This window comes from Felis catus, chromosome C1 (genome assembly GCF_018350175.1).
Source record: "Felis catus isolate Fca126 chromosome C1, F.catus_Fca126_mat1.0, whole genome shotgun sequence".
Classification (NCBI taxonomy): domain Eukaryota; kingdom Metazoa; phylum Chordata; class Mammalia; order Carnivora; family Felidae; genus Felis; species Felis catus.
Genome location: NC_058375.1, coordinates 93,941,851 through 93,961,647, shown reverse-complemented (window position 1 = coordinate 93,961,647; position 19,797 = coordinate 93,941,851). Strand labels below are relative to the sequence as shown.

Genomic DNA, 19,797 nt, shown 5'->3' with positions numbered 1-19,797 from the left:
AGTTCTAGAGAATTAAATAAGCTTTGTGTAGGTCTGTTAAACAAAGCTTCACTATGACAGGGCAGGAGTATGCAGTCATCCTTTTGACCTTATCTAAATTTTGGATAATTTAAATTTTCCCTAATATAGTTAATATCCTAACATCTACATAGGTTCCTTGGCCCAATTAGCAGAAGTACAGGGAAGGTGAGTCCAAACTATGACTCTTAACACAGTTTGTGCAGGGGTGTGTGGGTGGCTCAGTCAGTTAAGCGTGGGACTCTTGATTTCGGCTCGGGTCACCATCTTGTGTTTCGAGAGATCGAGCCGCGGGTGGGGCCTGTACCGTCAGCGTGGAGCCTGCTTGGGATTCTCTCTCTCTCCCTCTTTCTTTGCCCTTCCCCAGATCATGCTCTCTCTGAAAATACATAAATAAACTAAAAAAAAAAAAAAAAAAAAAGTTTTGTGCAAGGCATTCAGGTAAATACCGAGCGCAAACAAATGCTCTTGTAAAGGTGTATCGGGGGCTGTGCGGGGAGAAAATTCTGCTGGTGGGATGGGTGGATCAGGAAAGACTTCCCAAGAGATGAGTACTTTTCACAAGGTAGAGCAAGTGGGGGGTGCTTCGAGCAACCTGCTAAAGCAGGACAGTGCAGAAGTTCAAAGAACACTCCTCCTTGAATGTGTGGGGAGGGAGGGACAGGAAATGAGGGTTGATGGGCCAGACGGTCAAGGGTCTTGGGCATCTCACCTCTACCCAACAGGGAGCCATAGAAGGGTTTTCAGAAAGAGAAGGACATGGTCAGACTTGTCTATTAGGAAGACCCTTCAAACAGCTGTTAGCCGTGTGGCTGGTGGAATTTTCCAATTCTTTCCCCTCTCGTTACCCCAGTGGTGAATGGGGATGAAGTCTGCATCAAGGTTGGTAGCTAAAAATATTTCCTAGGCATCAAATTACAGACGTGATGCCCAAATCCAGAGTGAAGAAGGCACTGGCCAAGCGGGCAAGGTGGCTTCTGAGGTCAGAACAGAGCAAAGATTCCTTCTGGGACCTGTGGAGGGGCTGCAGGTGGCTTTTGTGGATTAGTGACTTAGTAGCCAGTACCCTGGCAGCCTTTGGGGCCAAGTGAGTACAAAGTAAGAGAAATCTCAGCTTGGCATTCACTCAGCCACTGGCCAAGCGAGGCAGGCCAGGACATAGGTTTGGGCTGTGTTTATCCCCATCATCTGGATAGAGATAAGGGCTGCCTTTGATTTCTCTTGCCTTTTACATCTGAGAAGCTCAGAGTACTTCATGGGCATTCTCGAAGATGCTGGTCTCTCACTCTGGCAAGAGGGTCAGACAAGGGCACGGAGAGCTGGAACGGGCACAAATGGTGCCAAGAACCAGGAAGAACTCCTGAATTTTCTTGAGACACCCTCCTTGGTCCCCCAGCTCATCAATGTCAGAGAAGAGGAAGCTAACCTGTGTTACTTCTAGTTCTATCTGAAGTACACAGAACAAGCCACTTTGGGCCAAGAGCCTGTGGCCCCAAGGAAGGTGAGACGTAGCGTAGGGAAGGAGAGATTTCAGGATGGCTTGGTAATCAGTGTCTGTCTTGGTGGTGTGTGCAGTGAGGGTGGGCGCCGAGGGGTCCTCGGTCAGCTTCCTTACAACTGATGTGTCTCTAAGTGGCCCGTCCGCCAGCTGGCTGTGTTCCGAATATCCGACATGGGTGCGGTTGCCTTCCCGCCACGGTTGAGACCTTCTGTGACAAAGACCTCCTCTCTTCCGTCCTCCACCAGAGCTAACCCTCCTGCCCCGGCACCTCCTGGAAAGGCTGCAGGATGGCCTGGGCTCTTTCTCTCCGGTTTAGGTCTCCCCAACAATCCTCTAGTAGAGTCTACCTGCTCAATTTGGGAAGGTTCCTTAGTGTTCATCCAGGAAAGAAGGGGGAGAGGGAGGAAGTTAAGCTTTACGAATGAAATGTCAGGTACTGCGCTAAAGCAGTAAGAATGCAGGATCTTAATCGAGCCTTTGGGGGAACCTGCTAAGATGGGCAGTATTATCCCCAATTTTGTAAGCACTGTAGCTCAGCAGGCAAGTTGTCAAAGATAGCACAGCCAGCGGTAGATGCAAGGCTAGAGCTCCGGTTCTCCAGTTCCTGTCCACGGTCAGTCCCAAGGAGAGCTGATCTAACTCTAGAGAGATCTGTGATGGAGCAAAAACCCCAGAGTGACGGCTGGCTAAAAGGAGCCACCAGGGGCCACCTGTTTTCACAGTCTGTGCTGGCCCAGCCTCTAACTTCCAGACTAATCGTTCTTCACATTGGCGGGAAGTGGGCACAGCAAGTCTGATGAAAGATTCGAATCCTGCCTGTAGAATATAACATACAAACAACGTTGGCTGCAACTTCGGGGGGCGCACGCACCCTGAGAGTCTGGAAATGGTCTTTGAGACCCAGGAAGTCTGCATAGGAGCCTAGGTGGGAAAGAGAGCCAGGGTTTGGAAGGGTGGAGGAAGACAGAAACAGTGCTATGGGAGCAGGGGAGGAGCAGAGAGGTGGCCACTGACGGCCACGGTAGGGGTTCCTGGGCTGAGCGTCAGGTGCACGGGGCACCTCCCAGGGTGAAGTGTGTTGGCATCAAGTGAGGTCACCAGAAGGCATCATGGAGCCCTGGGGGTGCTGAGGGCGGCAGGGTCCCCCAGGCCAGCCCTGGCCCATTCCAGAACTGGGTTTTGTTCTACAAACGGATTCAGGAACACAACTCAGAGTTCTAAACCTCCATTTGGCAAGCAGATTAAGATTTCTCCCCCTGGGGCGCCTGGATGGCTTAGTTGGTTGAGCGTCCGACTTCAGCCTAGGTCATGATCTCATGGTTCAGGAGTTGGAGCCCTGCATCGGGCTCTGTGCTGACAGCTCAGAGCCTGGAGCTGCTTCGGATTCTGTGTCTCCCTCTCTCTCTGCTCGTCCCCCGCTCACACTCTGTCTCTCTCTCAAAAGTAAGTAATAAACATAAAAAAAGATTAAAAAAAAAAAGATTTCTTCCCCTGAAGCCAGAAGTGTTCACAATGACAATGACAATAAAAACCCAGAGTGGTCTTGGTCTCAGAGTAACCCAAACCTTCCATCCGCCAAGCAAGGGTGGGGTGGCGTCAGGCTAACCCAGCCGCCAAGGCAGCCTGTTAAAAATAATGCTTACGTAAAGAAAACACCCCCAGAAAAAGAATCCCGAGTAATCTGGGCGGGCTGGAATAAACGCCTCCTGTTCGGACCTACCTCTGAGATGAAATGATCTATTTCTTCCTTGAACTGCTCCCCCAGTTCTGTTCATTCACGTGCTTGCTCAGCAGACACCCAAACAGTGTTTTGGGTTTGCCCAGCTGTTCTATTTCCAGCCTGTTGAGTTCATTTTAGGTTCCACGGTCGGGATTGGTCCCTCCTCCTTCTCCCTCCTCCCTTCCTCGGTCCTCCTCTTCCCGCATTTTCTCACTCCTCCCGCCCCACTTCCCTTCCGACTCCTCCGTCTCCCACCCGTCCTCCCTGCCTCTCTCCCCCACCCCCTCCAGGATCCCTGCTCTCTGTCTCTCCTCTAGTGCTTTCTCCCACGTCCCTACTCTTCGGCTCCTATGCCCCAGAGCTCACGGGTGTGTGTAGACAAGCCCTGGGAGAGAGGAGGACTGCAAGGTGGGGTGCAGGTGGTAGCCCTGGCAGCAGGCAGCTTGGCGGGCTTCTCTCTCGCTTCTCACGGTCAAGTACACAGGTATCACACAGGTGCTTCACGGCCACCAGGAGGGAAATGGCCTCACCAGCCGGTCACCTCGAGAGCATCCATGCCCCGGGGCCCTGCATCATGCTTGGACACTGCCTCCGTCCTGTCATCCCCCTAGTGAATGGCCCTAGCAAGGATTTCGGGAAAAGGGTTTCTAGTGCTTTCTGTTGTGGAAGTCACACCTGCCAAGCCCTACTCCCCTGACTGTGTCTCTACAACACGGCGGACGTGCACAGAGCACCATTCGCCTGCCTGAGCCTGGCTAGCTGTTTCACCTATTTCACCTCTCTTTGCAGCTCCTAGCAAAAAAAAAAAAAAAAAAAAAAAAAAAAAAAAAGGCACAAGCAGCAAAGCCAGTGGCAGCTAAAATTCTGGGTGTGGGCAGTTAATCGATGACAGGAGAGGGGCCAGTGCCACGGGGCCAGCTGCAGTCTGTAGAGCCATCGGTCAGGGGCATGGGGGTGGGGCAGAGTCAGGCTGCATGGGTTCAGCTCAAAATCGGGATGTGAAATCTGTCTGTGAGATTGCTGTCGGGCTGATCTCCGTGCCTTGGTTCCTTATCTGTCACATGGAAGTGATTAAAAGAGCTCTTACCTCCCAGGTTTGTTCTGAAGATGAATCCGCACAGAAGGCTTAGGACAATGCTTGGCCTGTCAGGCGCTCAATGTGAGCTATTACTATTTCCAGAAGCACCAGCTCTCCTCTTCTGGAGGAACACCCCAGCCCCTGAGGGAAGGTCAGAGGAATGATAACCTTTCACCTCAGGTAGTGCTCCAGGGGTTCCAGAAGACCCGTCTACCCGCTTCCTCATTTAACCTTCATACCTCCTGTGGATGAGGGCAGGGGAGGTTTAATTCCCATTTCACAGACGTGGAAACTGAGGCCAAGCAATGTCATGGGACTGGGCCAGGCTCCTATGGAAACAACCCTCTCCAGCTTCTCTCTCTATGGCCCACTCGGGCAGCGGGGATTTTACCCACATTGGTGCTCAGAGAGTTGGAGAGGGCAGGAGGCTCATAAAAGAACACTGGTGTGAAGACTGAGAACGTGGAATATGGAGAAGGGAAGAACCTGGGACACGAGCCCTTGGCCGGTCCACGTAGACTCCAGGGACGGTCTGAAGCCATTAGCGCCAGGAGAGAAAGGCCCGCTGGCCGGCCAGAGCCTGGGAAGCTGAGGGGAGTGGGGGGCTGTGGATGGGGGCACTGCTGGCAGTGGGGGGGGGGGGGCTGGGCTGGCACACAGTGGTGGGTGGTAGAGGGAGGGGCCCAGCATCCCAGGGAACTGTTCTGGACAGATTCTGAGACCAGACATGGGCTAGAATGACAAGTGTGAATGGCAGAAGTCAGGAGTGAGCGGCTAGCTCATTCCCTGTCTACTCATTCATTCCTCCATTCCTTCATTCATCATTGAGCTCCTGAGCACCGAGCAGGAGCTGGAGATAAAAGTCTTAATAAGTGAGTAAATAGTAAGTCCCCATAAACAAGTAAATAAGCAACAGGCTATCCCTGTGCTAAGTACTACACTAGAGGGGCGTACCAGGTACCGTGAGGGTATACAGGAAGAGTCCAGGGAAGGTTCTCACCGGAGGTGACAGGTGAGCGGGCCTTGAGGGACGTATAAGTCCCTTGAGGGATGTATTAGTGTTTGCCAGGCAGGGGACTCAATACTGGAATATGGAAGGGGGTCCAAAAGGAGAGAGAGGGTCTTCGAGACAGAGGCAACTCCTATCACATATCACTTCTGATTTCCCTTTCGCGCTCCATTTTCTTTTAGTAATCAAAGCAAAGCCAAAATTCCTTGTAGAACTCTGGCCTCTACCTTGACTCACACAAGGAGCTCCTGCTTTCTCTCTCCTCTGGTCAAAACAAACAAACAAAATATCTACCCTCCCTAGAGTTCTCTGGTGTGAGGACTTCCAGTAATAGAGAACAAGCTCTTACTCCATAAGCTGAGAGGAGGTCTAGTAATCCTATGTCCTGGGGAATGAAATATACATGGGCCCTGATTTATACTACCGTGTGGATGACTGGCACAAGATACTTTTCTCTGCATATATTAGAACATGAAGAGAGGGTGGAGAGACTAGAAGGACCTGGGAAATGTGCGGGTGTTTGAGGTGCAGTAAGGGTGTAGCGTATTTAGTGAGGATAGACACAAACTCAAGAAGAGACATGGAGGGTTCTAGAAACCAATTTTCCAGTTCTGTCCAGGGAAATGCAGCTGGTCACAGTGCAGCACACTATGTCCAGAGGGAGAGTGCTGCCATTGGAGCCTTCTCACACACCCCCTACCCTCACCATCCCACCACACACCCCCCCCCCCCCAGGCTCTCTGGGAGCTGGTTGCCACCTGGGGGGGGAGGAAGGTCCTGAGAGAAATGAGGTCCCTAATGGATCTGCCAGGAGTACAAACAGTATCGTTCCCTCAGGGGGAGGAGGCAGTCCTGAGGCATGAGGCTAGACGCAGCTGGGGTGCTGGGAAGGAAACTGGTTCTGACTCCTATTCCTATAGTGCCCCCCTGGTCCACTGAGACGACAGCACAAGCTGGCCACCAGGCTGACCATGTATTGGCCTGGGAAGGGGGAGGGTCCTGGGGGAGCTTCTCCGTGCCGGTAGTGGAAGCCGTGGCAAAACTCCGCTCTCCATAGCAACTTGGCAGCCGCCACCCCAGGGAGGGCCACCATGGCAACAGCCGGGCCAGGAGCCGCTCCTCTGGGGGCTCTGGGCCTCCTGGGATCACCCCTGGTCTTCCCGAGGGCCAGCTGCCTGGGCCTGGGCCAGGCGGGACACTGAGGGTATGGGGAAAAGTCTGTTTTTGTTTGTTGCCCTCCTCCTTTTTTTTTTTTTTTTTTTTTTTTTTAGTATATTTATTTTTGAGAGACAGAGAGAGAGAGAATATGAGTGGGGAGGTGCAGAGAGAGAGAATCCCAAGCAGACTCCACGCTCTGTGCAGAGCCTGACTTGGGACTTGAACTCACAAACCATGAGATCATGACCGGAGCCCAAGTCAGGAGTCAGACACTTAACCGACTGAGCCACCCAGACTCCCCTCCCTTGTTTGTTTGATTTGAACATTTGATCACGGATATTGAATTTTAAGTGACTGTCTTTGGACCTGGGGCCTAAAGGTGAGAAACCGTGGGGGGAGGTGGTGAGTGGCTCTCTAGAGAGATAAAGAACAGAGTTGCCCATGGTTAAGGAATCCCAGGCTTTGGTCCCTACAGAGGTCCCCTCAGGGGTAGTGACACCCCAGTGGCCCCAGGCTCTGTCAGCTGAGGGCTCAGGATGACCCGGGAGGAGCCCTGCTGTCCCACCCAGAGGCCTGAGCTGGGCCAGGAGGCTCAGAGTTCCAGAAAAAGTGCATATGGGTGAGGGGGACTGGCTTGAGGGCCATGCTGGGCCAGGCAACTTGTTTTCTGTCCCTCTTTCCCACCCCCCAACCTCTCTCACCACCGCCGCCGCCAGCCTTGTCTTTTGCCTCCTCCCATCTGCCTTTTCCCAGAGCACTTACCCCACAGGGCTCAGCCCTGAGGGGAGCCAGGGTGAATGAGCTCCCTCAGGTGGCTCACCGGTTGGGGAGGGGGTTTGACAAGTTCCTGAAGTTCCGAAGTTCTGGAAGGAAGAGCAGGAAGAGCTAGGAGAACTCCCCTCTCCGCCTCCCTCTCTCTCAGTCCTCATTATTCTGACAGTTTCTCAGGCAGGAAATGCATAATGTAAAGAGAAGAGCTTTCACGTTACTCCCCAAGGACTCCCAGGAATGCCCTAGAAGTGAGGTGCAGAAGCCAGCTGGAGACAGCTTGGAGGAAAAACATAGGACGCAGTTCAGCGGCTGCTTATGGCACGGCCATGTCTGCCCATTCATTCATTCATAAACGATTTACTGAGCCCCTAGCACTGTGCGAGGCCCCAGGTACTTACAGGGAGGCAGGCAAGGGGCAAATACGTGGTCACAAAGCATGCTAAGCACCCCGAAGGAAATGAGCCCGCTGCAGTGATAGAAAACAACACGGGGCACTGGAGGGGGCCACCAGGGAAGTGACATTTAAAGCCACACCAGAGGGGTGAGGCAAAGGGGTCAGGTGAGGTGGGCACAGTGTTCCATTAAAGGTGGAAGAGACGCTGTGTGTAACAAAGGTTCGGGGGCTGAGGGAAGAGGGGTGTGGGGGGGCACGGACAGAGGCAGGGAGGGGTCTGAGGAGGCACAGGGCCGTGAGGGCCCCCCTTTACCTTGACAGAGTTTAGATTTTACTCAAAGTGCAGTGGGAATCCAGCCACTGTGGGTTGAAGATGGGTTAACGTGATCTAGTGTCCATTTTCAGAAGGCCTGTCTGGCTGCTGGGAGGACACTGGGGTGTAGACAGGCAGCTGGGGCCCAGCGAGGAAGGGGTGAGAGATGGAAGGCTTGCGAGGCATATTTCAGAACTAGGAATGACAGCATTGAGGTGGGCTGGAATGAGGGTGGGAGAGGTTATTATGTGTGTATTTACTTTACCGGTCTTTTGGCCTAGCTCCCCCATTAGAATGTCAGCTCCATGAGGGCAGGGGTCCCACTGACTGGGTCACTGTTGGTTCCCCAGGATGCAGTATGGGCATCTGATAAAGATTTAACGTGAGTGAGTGAGTGAGTTAAGGTATGAGAGGGAGGGGTTAACGATGACACCCTGGTTTTTGCTCAGCCTCAGTGTGGATGGTGGTAGCACATGGACGGGGAGAGGAGGACAGGGAGGGAGAACCGTGAAATCAGAGTCCAATGTCAGGGGAGCGTGGGGGTGCTTTTGAGGGGCTGAGCAGGCAGGGTGAGTGGGTGTGGAGAGCAGGGAGGGGAGGGGGTCGTGCTCTCTGGTCACTGATGTACATGCAACATGGAAAGCAGTGCCTGGAATAGAGAAAAAGTTTAATATATGTTTGTTGGATGAATGAATGAATGAATGAATGAACAAATGAATGAAGTTGAGAGGAGAGTTCTGGGGCTGGACCTACAAACATGGCTGTCACCAGCTTCTGGGAGGCGTTTATGACTATAGGAGTGGGTGAGATCACCTAGCAAAGTGGGTGTAGAGAGAGAAAGGAAGGGACCTCCTCAGGCCAACCCTAGTCCCCACACCGGAAATTGCTGATTTACGAAGCAGGGAGCCTAGCTTAGCAAAAGCAGAGCCTGGCCGTTCTGGGAGACTCTTACGGAATAGCCCTAAAGACAGGTAAATATGGTGACTTGGGGGTGGGGGTGCAGGCTGGCCCCTCAGCCCTGTGAGAAACGGAGAAGCTTCCAGCACCAACAGCAGAAGGCCTCTGACCCCTCTGACCTGGAGCCACAGCTCTCCTGGCTCCCTCTCCTCAGCCCGTGATGCTATGGTCAGGCCCAGGCGAGGTTCCCCGGGAGAAAGCAGCTCCGAGCGTCCCTGGCAGCCCTTGTGGCCCCTAGAGCAACCCATGCTGTCCGGGGCTGAGGTGTGGTGACCACAGCCCCAGGTGACTGGGCCAGCTCACGTGCCACCTGTCGTGTTGATCCCACAAAGGCCTGGAGCCGGGCAATGAGGGCAGGTGCTCACGGTGATAATGCTGTCAGGGCCCGGGAGGCTGTAGGGGCGGGTACTGGCCACACATCGCAGGGTATCAACCCAAGCGAGGGTATCAACCGAGTCACTGAACCAGATGCACCACGGGTGCCAGTCTCAGCCCTGGCATACACCCAGGATTGGCTGGAAAGAGGCAGACAGGGAGTCTAGCAGGGAGTTCCCCTCCAGAGCGAAGGCCTTTGAGGAAAATCATGCCAGGAAAAGAGCTTATCTGGGTCCCGTTAGGAAGACCCAGGCTCCAGACCAGCCTCCACCGCTGAGTAGCTGCGTGGCCCCCTGTCAGTCAGAACGTGTGAGAACCGGAAGAGGTCTTCTAATTCAACCTTCCATGCCGGGCGGAAGTTCTTCCCACAAACCCTGGCACGTGACCACCCAATGTCTCTCCGGACATTTCCAGGGACAGGAACCTCGTACCCACAAGGCGGTCACTCCTATTCGGCAGTTCTGTCAGAAAGGTCTTTTACCAAAGGCCTAGAAGGACCCAACGCTAGACGTTAATAGTGTGGCCTCCAGGGAGGAGCGTAGGACTGAGGGAGGATGTCAGGGCCTTCCTTCCCTGTTGACTTGGTATGGGATGCTTTCAACACCATGTGGGGAATTTGTAATAGCAGGAAAACAAAAAGCCAGGTTCTTCTTTATTTGACCCCGATCTGTCCTCCTAACATTTCCACCTACTGGTCCCAGGTCTGCTCTCCGGGATCAGAAGATAAGCTAAGCCCACTTCCCCTCAGATGCCTTCAAATACTGAAGATGGGGGTCCCTTTTCTCCTGCAGGCTGAGCTGCTCCTGCTATAACTTGGTCTCCAGACCCGTCCCCATCCCAGTCACTCCCTGCAGACAATAAAACTCAGTGGGTTGCAGAGGAAAGAATCAAGCATTCCATGAGTTGGGGGTTATGCTAATTAACAACGGCCCCTTTTCTGTGGGGGGTGGGGTCAGGCACTACCAGGGCACCCACTTCCTCAATTCCAATTGAGGTGAATGAAATGAAAACCATTCAAAGCACAAATCCCTGCCCTCGGGCTGATGACTTAGAAGCCCCATTCCATTTACAAGGCAGGAAAGCACTGGACTCTTGGAGTCAGACTAGTTGGGTTCAAGTCCCAGCTTGGCCCCTTTTTGGCTGGGTGACCCAACATGGCTGTCCTGCAGTTTTCTCTGTGAAACAAGAATAATGATGACACCAGTCTCGAAATGAGTTTTTAATTTAAGAGCATTAGCTGTATTGCCCGGCACTCAATAAATGTTAGCTGTTTGGCATTATGACCCCCGCTCTCTCTGCCTGCTTCACAAGAAGATGAGGGCTTTACCGAAATGACGCGAATTCATAGCACTTATTTGAAAGGTGAAGCCAGAAACCAAACTGGGGTGGGTTACTGGGGGGAAGTTGCTCCACAACGCTCCTCCTCCCCCCCAATATTTGTAAGCAATGATCATGTGCCCAGGGTTTTATAGGCACTGCTCACTGGGTTCTCCCAACAGCTCCATGAGGTAGGTGCCATCAATACTCCCATTCAACGGGTGAGGAAATAAAGATTCACACGGGTTAAGTAGGTTAAGTGACTTGCCCCAGGTCCCACAACTGGGAAGTCATGGAGCCAGGACTCCAAGCTGAGTGTGAGTGTGTCTGACTCCCAAAGTTGGTCTTGGACACCGGTGTCCTGTTCTTTGAACCAGCCCCCTTGTTTGGGCTCAGCCCCTGCTTTTTTGAGGAAGCCACGGCCTTCCTTTCCTGACAGCCCTGCCCGCTGTTCCTGTGAGGTAAAGCGGACTGGTAGTCTGTTCTCATTGAACTCTACGCCCCTCTCCCCTCCAGAAGTCTGCACCAGCGTGTCACCGGGGACCCTGCATCTCCTTGGGTCCCCTGAGGGCCACCCTGGCCTCTGGTACCCCGGGGCTGTTTGCTGGTTCTTGGCCCCTGACCGTGAAACGGTTCCACACTCATCTACAAAAAACAAAACAAAAACCCGCAGCCATCTTGGACGTGGGCCCCGATGCGTAATATCGTTATGGAGCCAGAAGTACATCCCATCCCATTATGGCCTGGCCAAGCTTCTCTGAGGCCAGCCTGGCTGCAAATGGCTTTCTCCGGCCTGGAAAGGCGGGGCAGGGGCGCAGGCCCTGCTTGCCCTCCGCGGCCGGGCGAGATCTTATCTTTAATTGACAACTGGCAGCCTGCCATCGCTTTGCCTCGGCCGGCCCAGGCTCCAAGCCCGATTTTCTCTTGTGCCTCAAGAGCAGGCTTCCCCTCACTTCTTCCGTCCCCTCTGCCTTCCTCACCCCCTGCCCCCTGTTATGCGCTTGTCCTTTCTTGGTGTGACTGGACACGGCGAACTCAGAAGTCTGTGGGGAACAGCCTGAGAGCTCCGGAAAGGGGTGAGGAGGGAACGAACACTTGCTGTGGGCATCTTCTCTACGTCATAGGCACACCGAGGGCACTGGGCCTGGACCTTACACGCACGGTCTTTGAAACCCAAACTGGGCTGTTGTGATCCCCTTTCTACAGAATGGAAAACCGAGGTTGGCTGAGCTGTTCCCAAGTCACCCAGCTAGTAAGTGGCTTTGAACTGAGGCCCTACGACTCTAGTTTATGCCTAGAGTAAGAGGGTGAGGCGAACAAACATGTGCCCAGAGCTGGCTGCATGATTTACGGAGCCCGGTGCAAAAATGAACACGCAGGGCCCCTTCTTCCATCATTTCGAGACGGTGGCAGCTGAGCATGAAGGTGTGGGGCCATTTGGAACGAGCGCACAAGGCAGCACAGCTGGGAGCCAGCCCTGCGTGTGCCTCCATGTGACCGAGCGGGGAAACAACAGTGAGGGGCACGTGTCCCCATCGCTTACCCAGGATTCATTTATTCCCCATCGCTAAGTGGTCCCGGATGTGCCACCTGTCCCTTGCCGGCCTCAGTTCGTCAGCCATCCAGTCATCGCAATGACTCTGGCATCCCCAGGGCCTTGGCCCACATAGCACTGGTGCAATTCCAGGGAAGGTGGTGGGGGGGGGGGTCCTGCACAAGCAAGCAGGAATACAGGGGTACGCCTTCCAAACACATCTCTTCCGCGTCACGGAGGGGGTCAGGTGGCGGCAGTGGAGACCAGAACACTGCCTGGGAGCCGGGGGTCCCGGGTCAGCCCTCTTTCACGACCCCAGGCAAGCCTGTCCTTCTCTGGGCATTCGTGCCTAGCTCTAAACGCAGGGGTTGGCAGGCATCGGTGATTCCGGGTGGGGAAAGGGCTAGGATCGGAGTGTGTTGCATGTCTCAGGTGTTGGGGTGGAAGCCCGGGGAGGTCCCCACAGACACAGAGCCAGAAAGGAGAGGCGGACGCAGTCACTAGAGGCGGGAGCAGCAGGACGCTCCAGATGTCTTTATTGGGGCTCGAGCACAGCACGACAGTGGAAGGCGCGCAGACAGGGCGGCAGGGCCCAGCCTAGGCATGCCTCAGACACACACACACACACACACACACACGAGGGGACAGCTTTACAAAAGGACTGACCAACGCCAGGGAGGGGCAGGGCGTGTGGGACTGCGGTGAGAGGGCCGCGGGAGGGGCAGAGGCCAAGGTTGAAGGGGTCACCTGGCCTCTGCTATTGCACGCGTCCTCTGGCCACCGGCCAGGAAGTACAGTATTGCAACTGGTCTCCGCTTGCCCGAGGCTTCCCCTTCTCAGACCCCTGAGCCAGAGGGGCAGACAGACCCCTTCCCTGCCCGTCTGCCCAGCAGCATCTTTGAAAACAAATGGACGGAGGAGACAGAACAAAAACCCCAAAATAAAAAAAGACAAAACGCCCCCTCGGTCCAGGACACAGGTAAGGTGGAGGAGGAGTCGAAGAAGCTCCAGAGGAAGTCCCCTGGAAGTCCCCCAAAACTGGGGCGTGGGGTGGGAGGTAGAACCCCAATCTGGGGTGGGGTGGGGCCAGTGGAGCAGTGACCCCAGGGGGCAACTGGGCCTTCCCCACAGACCACCGGCCACAGGGGAAGGAAACAACCCCGAGGGGCCAAGTCTGGCCTGCCTGCCCACCCCCCCCCCTCCCTTGGGACTGGCAGAGCCCAGACGCTCTTTCTTGGGACATTCCACACACGTGTTCAGCAGAAACAAGGAGTCAGTGAAGAAGAGGGGGGCCTGGGGGCGGGGCCTGGGCCTGGGGAGACACAGCCTAACAGAGAAGACAGACCACCAGTAGCACGTGCACCACACACGAGTATAGTACGTACGAATATAGATACTATATGTGCATATATATCTCTTCGGTGTACAACAGAACAGAACATCAGACCCAGATGGCTCTGGGCCTGGAGGGTCACATGGGAGGTTTTCCGTCAGTCCTGTGCAAACAAGGGTCTCTGAGTCTTTCCCAGCGAAAGATTCTTGCCAGGGTTCCAGAGTTTCCCTAAGCCTTTGGCTTTCTGTCTGTCTGCCTGCCTCTCTCATGTTGGTGCCGCTTAAGAGAGGGTGAGGACTTCAGCCTGGGCATAGCTGGGCGAGAGGGCGTCTTGGCAGGTCTCTGTGTTTAAAGAGCACAGGTGTGAGACACTGGGACGCACGCTTTCGGCTCAACATTGCCGTCTGGGGGGGCAAGGAGTTCAGCAAAAGAAAGGGAGAAACAAAGAATGAGATGTTAGAAGGAAGCCAGCTGCTGACCCACAGCCTGTGGGCTAAGGACTAGGCCAGGAGCAGAGCTGGAAGGCATGGGGACCCCGGGCTAAGAGGCCAGGAAGAGCAAGGATGGGTCAGCGAATGGGGTGAGCCCCTTCATCACCCCTCTGCCTGCCCAGCACTAGGCCAAGGTGACTCGTAGGCCATGTTACAGCTTATCTCCATACCTGCTCACGTAACGAGCTCCAGGAATCACAAGCCCTCAGGTCTTCAAAACCCCAGTGCTGTGGGCGGAGGGATCACAGCCCTACATGCTGGCACGGAGGGAGTGGGGGACGTTCCTGGTGTGGCCTGGAGTCCAACCTGGGCGGCCCACCCCCGCATAGCTCCACCTGCCACCTACCACCTGGGGCCACTCCATTGTCTCCGGGGCGGAGGGACGGGGGTGGCTGGTGAAGAAGGTGCCTGAGTGTGCTGCCCTGTCGTGCCCGGCCCCAGTTCCTCAATCTGGCAGGAACAGAGTTCTAGCAGTTGGAGGGTGGATGCCGAAGGGGAGGGTCAGGGAGGATGCACGTGTCCATCTCAGAAGAGAAGGCCAGAAAGGAGCATCTTATTGAGAAACCCAACCCTTCTCAGTGAGCCCTTCTCGGCAGCTCAGCCTCAGCCTGGAATGTCAGTGGCCTGGGTCTTCCCTTCCCCTACCCTCCCAGCGGGGGCACAGGCAGGGCGGGCAAGGCGGCTGCTGTGGGGGCAGGGATTTGGGGGTGATACTCTCTGACCAGGGCAGGGGAGGCCCTCCTCTCCCAGGAAGCTCTGTGACAGGGTAGTCTGGACCCAAGGGGGTGACTCCTGGAGCCCCAGCCCTCGGGCTGGTAGTCAGTCTCCCCTCTGACTCCCGGCCTACACTGAACAGACATCTTCCACCTCTGGTTCCAGCTCGCAGCTCTTCCCAGAAGCCCTGGGGGCTGACAAATGCCTCTAAGTTTGTCAGCAGGCCTGGTACAAACTCGGAAGGTGAATAACTCCTACCCCGGCTGCTTCCCTGCTCTGTGGGGGAGGGGGTGGGCCCCAGCTGTGAGGGAAAGGCTTCTAGAAGACAAAGTAAAGGGTACTGGTCCAAGTCTACACCCAACGTGAAGCCAACTGTGCTCTCAGATTACAGGTGGAAGGGAGAGCCTTCCCCTAAGGAGGGAGGCCCAAGGTCTGGACAGGCTGAGGCCCACGTAGGCAGCTGCGTTCCTAGGCAGGGCCCCGTGTACAGTGGGTCTCTGCAAACTCCAGGACTCACTTTGCCCCTTCCCAGGGCCCTGGGAGGTCCAGAGGTCCTGAGAGGTAGCAGCCTACTCAGCCGTCCTGTTAGCTAGGTCCTCTGTTTCCCCCACGGAAGCCAGAGAACCAGGCGGGACAGGTGGGAGCCCATCTCCCAAGGCACCAGGGGCTCCAGCTTGGCACTCCTGCATCATGTCGCCCAGGGACATCTGTGCCCACCGGAGGGGTGCCATGAGCATGCCCATCCCTGTGGGAGGGAGGAGAGGGAAGGAGGAGGTGGGTACCGTGGAAACTTGGGCTCCTGACAACTTGAGGGCTGCCACAGAAATAGCCAACTCAGTTCCCCAAACCAGAAAGGCAAGTCAGAGGAGAAAATAGCTGTGGCGTCCAGGCTAAACTGGACACCTAGCTCATCACATCCCCATCAGACTCAGGACCCCCAGGCAAGGAGCCCTGCGGGGCCAGGACCGAATCCGTCCTCACGAAGGAAAAGCAGCTGGGCTCTCAGATTCAGCGACGAGACGGTGCCTAATGTCTCCATCCTGCTCCACGGGGCTTCCCAGCCCTGGTCACTGAAAGGGGCCTGTCCAGGCCACATGGATGCCACTGTATTTTCTCATCTCTTAGCGGGACATTTCATTCTGAGAACAAGCAGGAGACAGGCCCCACAGGCCACAGCAGGGCTGGGGTATGCCAGTGCCCATCGTGAACACACTTTTCCGGAAGGGACATTCGTGTGTCTGCCCAAGGCTGAAGACAGACGGCACGGAAAGGGGGGTGCTCCGGGCACAGGTTTTGCACAACAGCCAACCTCACGAAATGGTCTGACCTTTCTGTCCAGTGCACCTTCCGGGGTGGCCTCCCAATCCCCCAGCCTCCTGCCGAGTCCCTGAATTCTGTCCTTCCGTTCCTATCTTTGCCCACCCTGGAAGGAGCAGATACGGACCTTAGTCATTCCCTCTACAAAGTTGCATAATCTGACTCTAAAAATTGCCAGGCGCACGGCTCCACTGTCAGGTCTAATTCCCATCAGGTGAAACAGGAAATGGCTTGGCCGAGGCCTTCTGCGTTCCTGAAGCTGAGGGGGCCCAGAGAGCCTCCCTGGCAAGCTGCTGGGGAGGGGCCGCCTGCAGCCGGCCCTGCCTGGCCCGGGAGTGGCCACGTGCGAGGGGCAGGATGGCTTCTGTCCCCACGCTTCCCCTCAGCTGCCCCTGCCCAGGGGGCACCCCTGCTCACTCAATGACTCACAAACCTGTTGTGCTCCTGGGCTCGTTAGGTAAATGAATACACTTAATTATAGAAATTAGATGAGTCTCCGGTTCTGGCAGCAATACAGAGCGCAGAGGCTGGGTGGGAGCGGCAGGTGACTCAGAGGCAGGGCTGGGAGTTTGGGGGAGCGGAGAAGGAGGGAGGAGAAACTGTCGTGGAAGCAGAGAAAGCAGCGCGGGAGAGGCACCACTGCTGGGGCGCAGATGGGGTGCGGGGCTCTGCCGCCGGGTGTCACTCCGGAGAGGAGGGCATTCCCACGCCTAGGCAGCCAATTGTGGGGCCCTAGGGACCCCCACCTGCGTGCCAGGCCAGGGCTGGGGAACATCAGGCCTCCTCTCCCAGGGCGGCACTACTCCCCTCGCGGGCCTAGCTCCCTGCACACCAGCAGAGACGCCCCACGAGACAGCCTTATTCTTGGCTGGTCTGGGTGTGGGACGGACAGACAGACAGACAGAGATATTCAGTGGCAGGCTGGTTGCTGACTGAAGGCCACGAGGAATGAAAATGCATTTGCTGTGATTACGATGGGGCCCTGAGGGCAGGCAAGGCCCAGAGGCACAGGTCCTGGGTGGGGGGCTGGCACGTCCGGCTCAGGATGGGGACCGGGGAGGTGCAAGCCCTGGGCGTAATCTCCCCCTTGTTCTCAGGCTCCAGAGCTGAACATTCTGGGGAGCTGGGTGCTGTGGAGGAGAGGCTCAGGGGCCTGGATTCTCCTGCATCCCGCCCGGCTCCCTCAGGCCCCAGGAGGTATGAGGGCTGGAGGGCATGTGAGCGTGTGTGCCCAGGGGTGGGGAGAGCCGAGGGTGCCGCTAAGTGGCCGGGTGTCCAGGTGGAGGGCTGGTGAGAGGGTGGAAGGGGTGGGAGAGCGGGAGCTTTCTTGGAGGGTAGGGTGAGCTGTATCTTGATGCCAGTGGAGACAGCCCCAGACTGGTTCCAGCTGCTCCAGCTATGTTGTTTACACTCCGGGACTTTGCACAGCCTTGGTGAAGAAAAGGCACATGGGTCAGAGGGGCCTGGTTCCTCATCTGAGCAGCTCCGTGGGATCCATGCTCCAGGGGACCCCGCGGGGCAGTCAGCCCTGGGCTGGTTGAGGGGTCTGGCCCGCCTGGGAAAGGCTCCCTGACGTTCTTGGGCTTCCAGGTCACCTGGGCTCCAGAGGACAGATGCCAGGGCCACACAGCTGATCTCTGCCCTGTCATTGTCCCCAAGTAAGTTCCCTTCCAGCTACACATACACCCCCCAGCCTCCAGCACCTTTCTACACCATCTTCGGAAGCCCTGATCAGCACCGGTCACCTTCCCCCCTCTCCCAGGGAGTTCACACTCTGACACTTGGGCAGCTATAGGCTCACAAGGGAGTCTCTGCCCGTGGCTGAAGGAGCCCTGGGCCCCCTACGCCAGGTCCCACACGTAGCCCCAGTGCAGAGAAGGGAGGCACGGTCTGGCATGGGGAAAGTTGCTGAGTGCTTGCTGGGAGTTTGGCGATGCTAACTGCCACGCTCGCTTAGCAGGGCCTGTTTCCCAGCAACCCACCTGTTCCCTCTCGAAGGTCACTCTAATTGGCTGAGCTGCACGCTTGTTGCCAAGAAGCAGTGTGGAGGCATCTTGAAAATAGAGCAGCCGGGCCACACGAGCTCCCAGAGAGATCTGGCGGTGCGGTACACGCTCCCCAGCCCAGGCACGTGCCCCTCCTGCCCCGGGTGTGACCCGCTCCCCACCTCCTCACGGTCCCGCCTGACTTGTACCCTCACAGCCTCTTCCACACTGCTACTTCCGCCAAGCCCCTCACAATACTGGAGTGCAAACAGGGCTGTCGGGCAGTCAGCTCGAGGCCTACATGGGAGGCAGGGTCCCCTCTGCCCCACATTCCGGGCCATCACTCAGCATGCTCCAGCCACAGCAAGTCTCTGGGTCTGAACCAGGACGCAGCAGAAGCCGCTGCGTGTTTGTGATGGGGGGCAGGAGAGACAGGCACATCCAGAGCCCAAGGACTGGGACACGCAGAGGACAGGGAGACCAGAGAGACGCAGGAGAGAGTGTAAATGGTCTGAGTACCTTCAACCTGCAGCCCCGTAGCTGGGGCCTCTGGGCCATCTCCTTCCAGCTGCCAGATGGCAGCTCCTGCTGGTGACACCCAACAGTACATATGCCCAGCACAGCTGGACACACACCTCTTGGCGCCTCATTAGGGTCAGGGTGCCCTGGGGATCCCATGGGGGCAGGGGCTGGGAAGGTGCCCGTGCAGGCTGCATGAGATGAGCAGGCCAGGAGACATGCTTGGGGGGACAGAGGCATCACAGACACTGCCCCGCCTCACTCAACCCAGACCTGGACTGGAGTTTGGGACAGTGAGAAGTGGCGGGGGTGGGGGGGTGTGGATTTGGTTAAAAGAGGGCTGGTTAAGAAGTGGCCTGAGAACCCAGGGACAAGCTTTGTTTCGGGAGGAGTCAGGGTTTGTTCTGGAACTGGGTAGGGCATTTAGGCAGGTTAAGTCACAGGGACAGGGCAAGAATGACAAAAAAGTGATCAGGAACCGGGCAGGAGCACCTGCTCTTGAGACTCCTGTTCTCAGCCACTACCGACCCTCAACCATCCTCCATCATTGCTGACCCCCTTTTTGCAAGTAAGGAAGCCCTAAGTCCACGGCCCAGCTTCTGCCCTGCTCCTGCCACAGCTAGGGGCCTGCCGATGTATTTCAGCCTTTCCTTACTGGAAAGGACAGGCTACTCTCCTGAATCCTCCAAATCCTTCAGAACACACCTCAGAGGGGACACAGAGTCCCTACCCATCCCTACCCCCTTCCCCACCCCTTGGTCACCTGCTGGCTCTGCCTCAAGAGGCGTGCAGAGCTGGGCTGGCCCCTCCCGGGCTCCTGGACCCCCCAGGGCAGGATGAGGAGGTCAGGCCTGTGCTAGGCTCTCCAAAGACATCACACCAGCAGCTCATTCTTATCCTGACTCCCGAAGGCTCTTGGTATCTCTCGGGACTTACTTGGGAAACCTTAGCTGTGTTTAAGGGAGGTCTAGGGAAAGTCTGGCAGTGATCCTGTGGAGCCAGGCCTCAAGGTCGTGGCAGGAACCAGAGGAAGAGGTGGTGATCAAATGGAGGGGAAAGGCAGGGGCCGCTGATTTGGCCTGCCCTTAGCCTCTAGCACTTAGTCTTTCTTCCCTGTGGCCATGGTGGGGGGCTGGGAGGGGCGTGGGTGCTAGGCTCTGTGAACCTCTGGGGGATGCCGGAGGCCTTTCTAGTCCAGGGAGTGGGAGATCAGGGTACTCATCTTAAAAGCGGGGGCACATCCAAGGCAGAGGAGATGGTGGCCAAGGCCTCAGGGGAGGAGGGGACCTCAAG

General features: G+C 56.2%; 1 protein-coding gene across 5 annotated transcripts in view; it reads right to left on the bottom strand.

Moving 5' to 3' along the window:
- The window catches only part of KCNC4 (potassium voltage-gated channel subfamily C member 4), a 45,843-nt gene that overhangs the window by 10,161 nt on the left and 15,885 nt on the right, over positions 1–19,797 (bottom strand). The window contains exon 4 of one of the 5 annotated variants that reach the window (XR_002161158.3): positions 4,327–4,458. The exons of 1 other annotated variant lie outside the window; for it this stretch is intronic. Coding sequence is in view for 3 of the 4 variants with exons in the window: in XM_006934983.5 (XP_006935045.2) it covers positions 17,260–17,429 (170 nt within the window). In the remaining variant the exon portion in view is untranslated. Of the gene's footprint in view, positions 1–4,326; positions 4,459–12,646; positions 17,430–19,797 lie in introns of those variants that run through there. 3 more of the 5 variants (XM_006934983.5, XM_003990421.6, XM_003990420.6) reach the window with 3 other exon arrangements.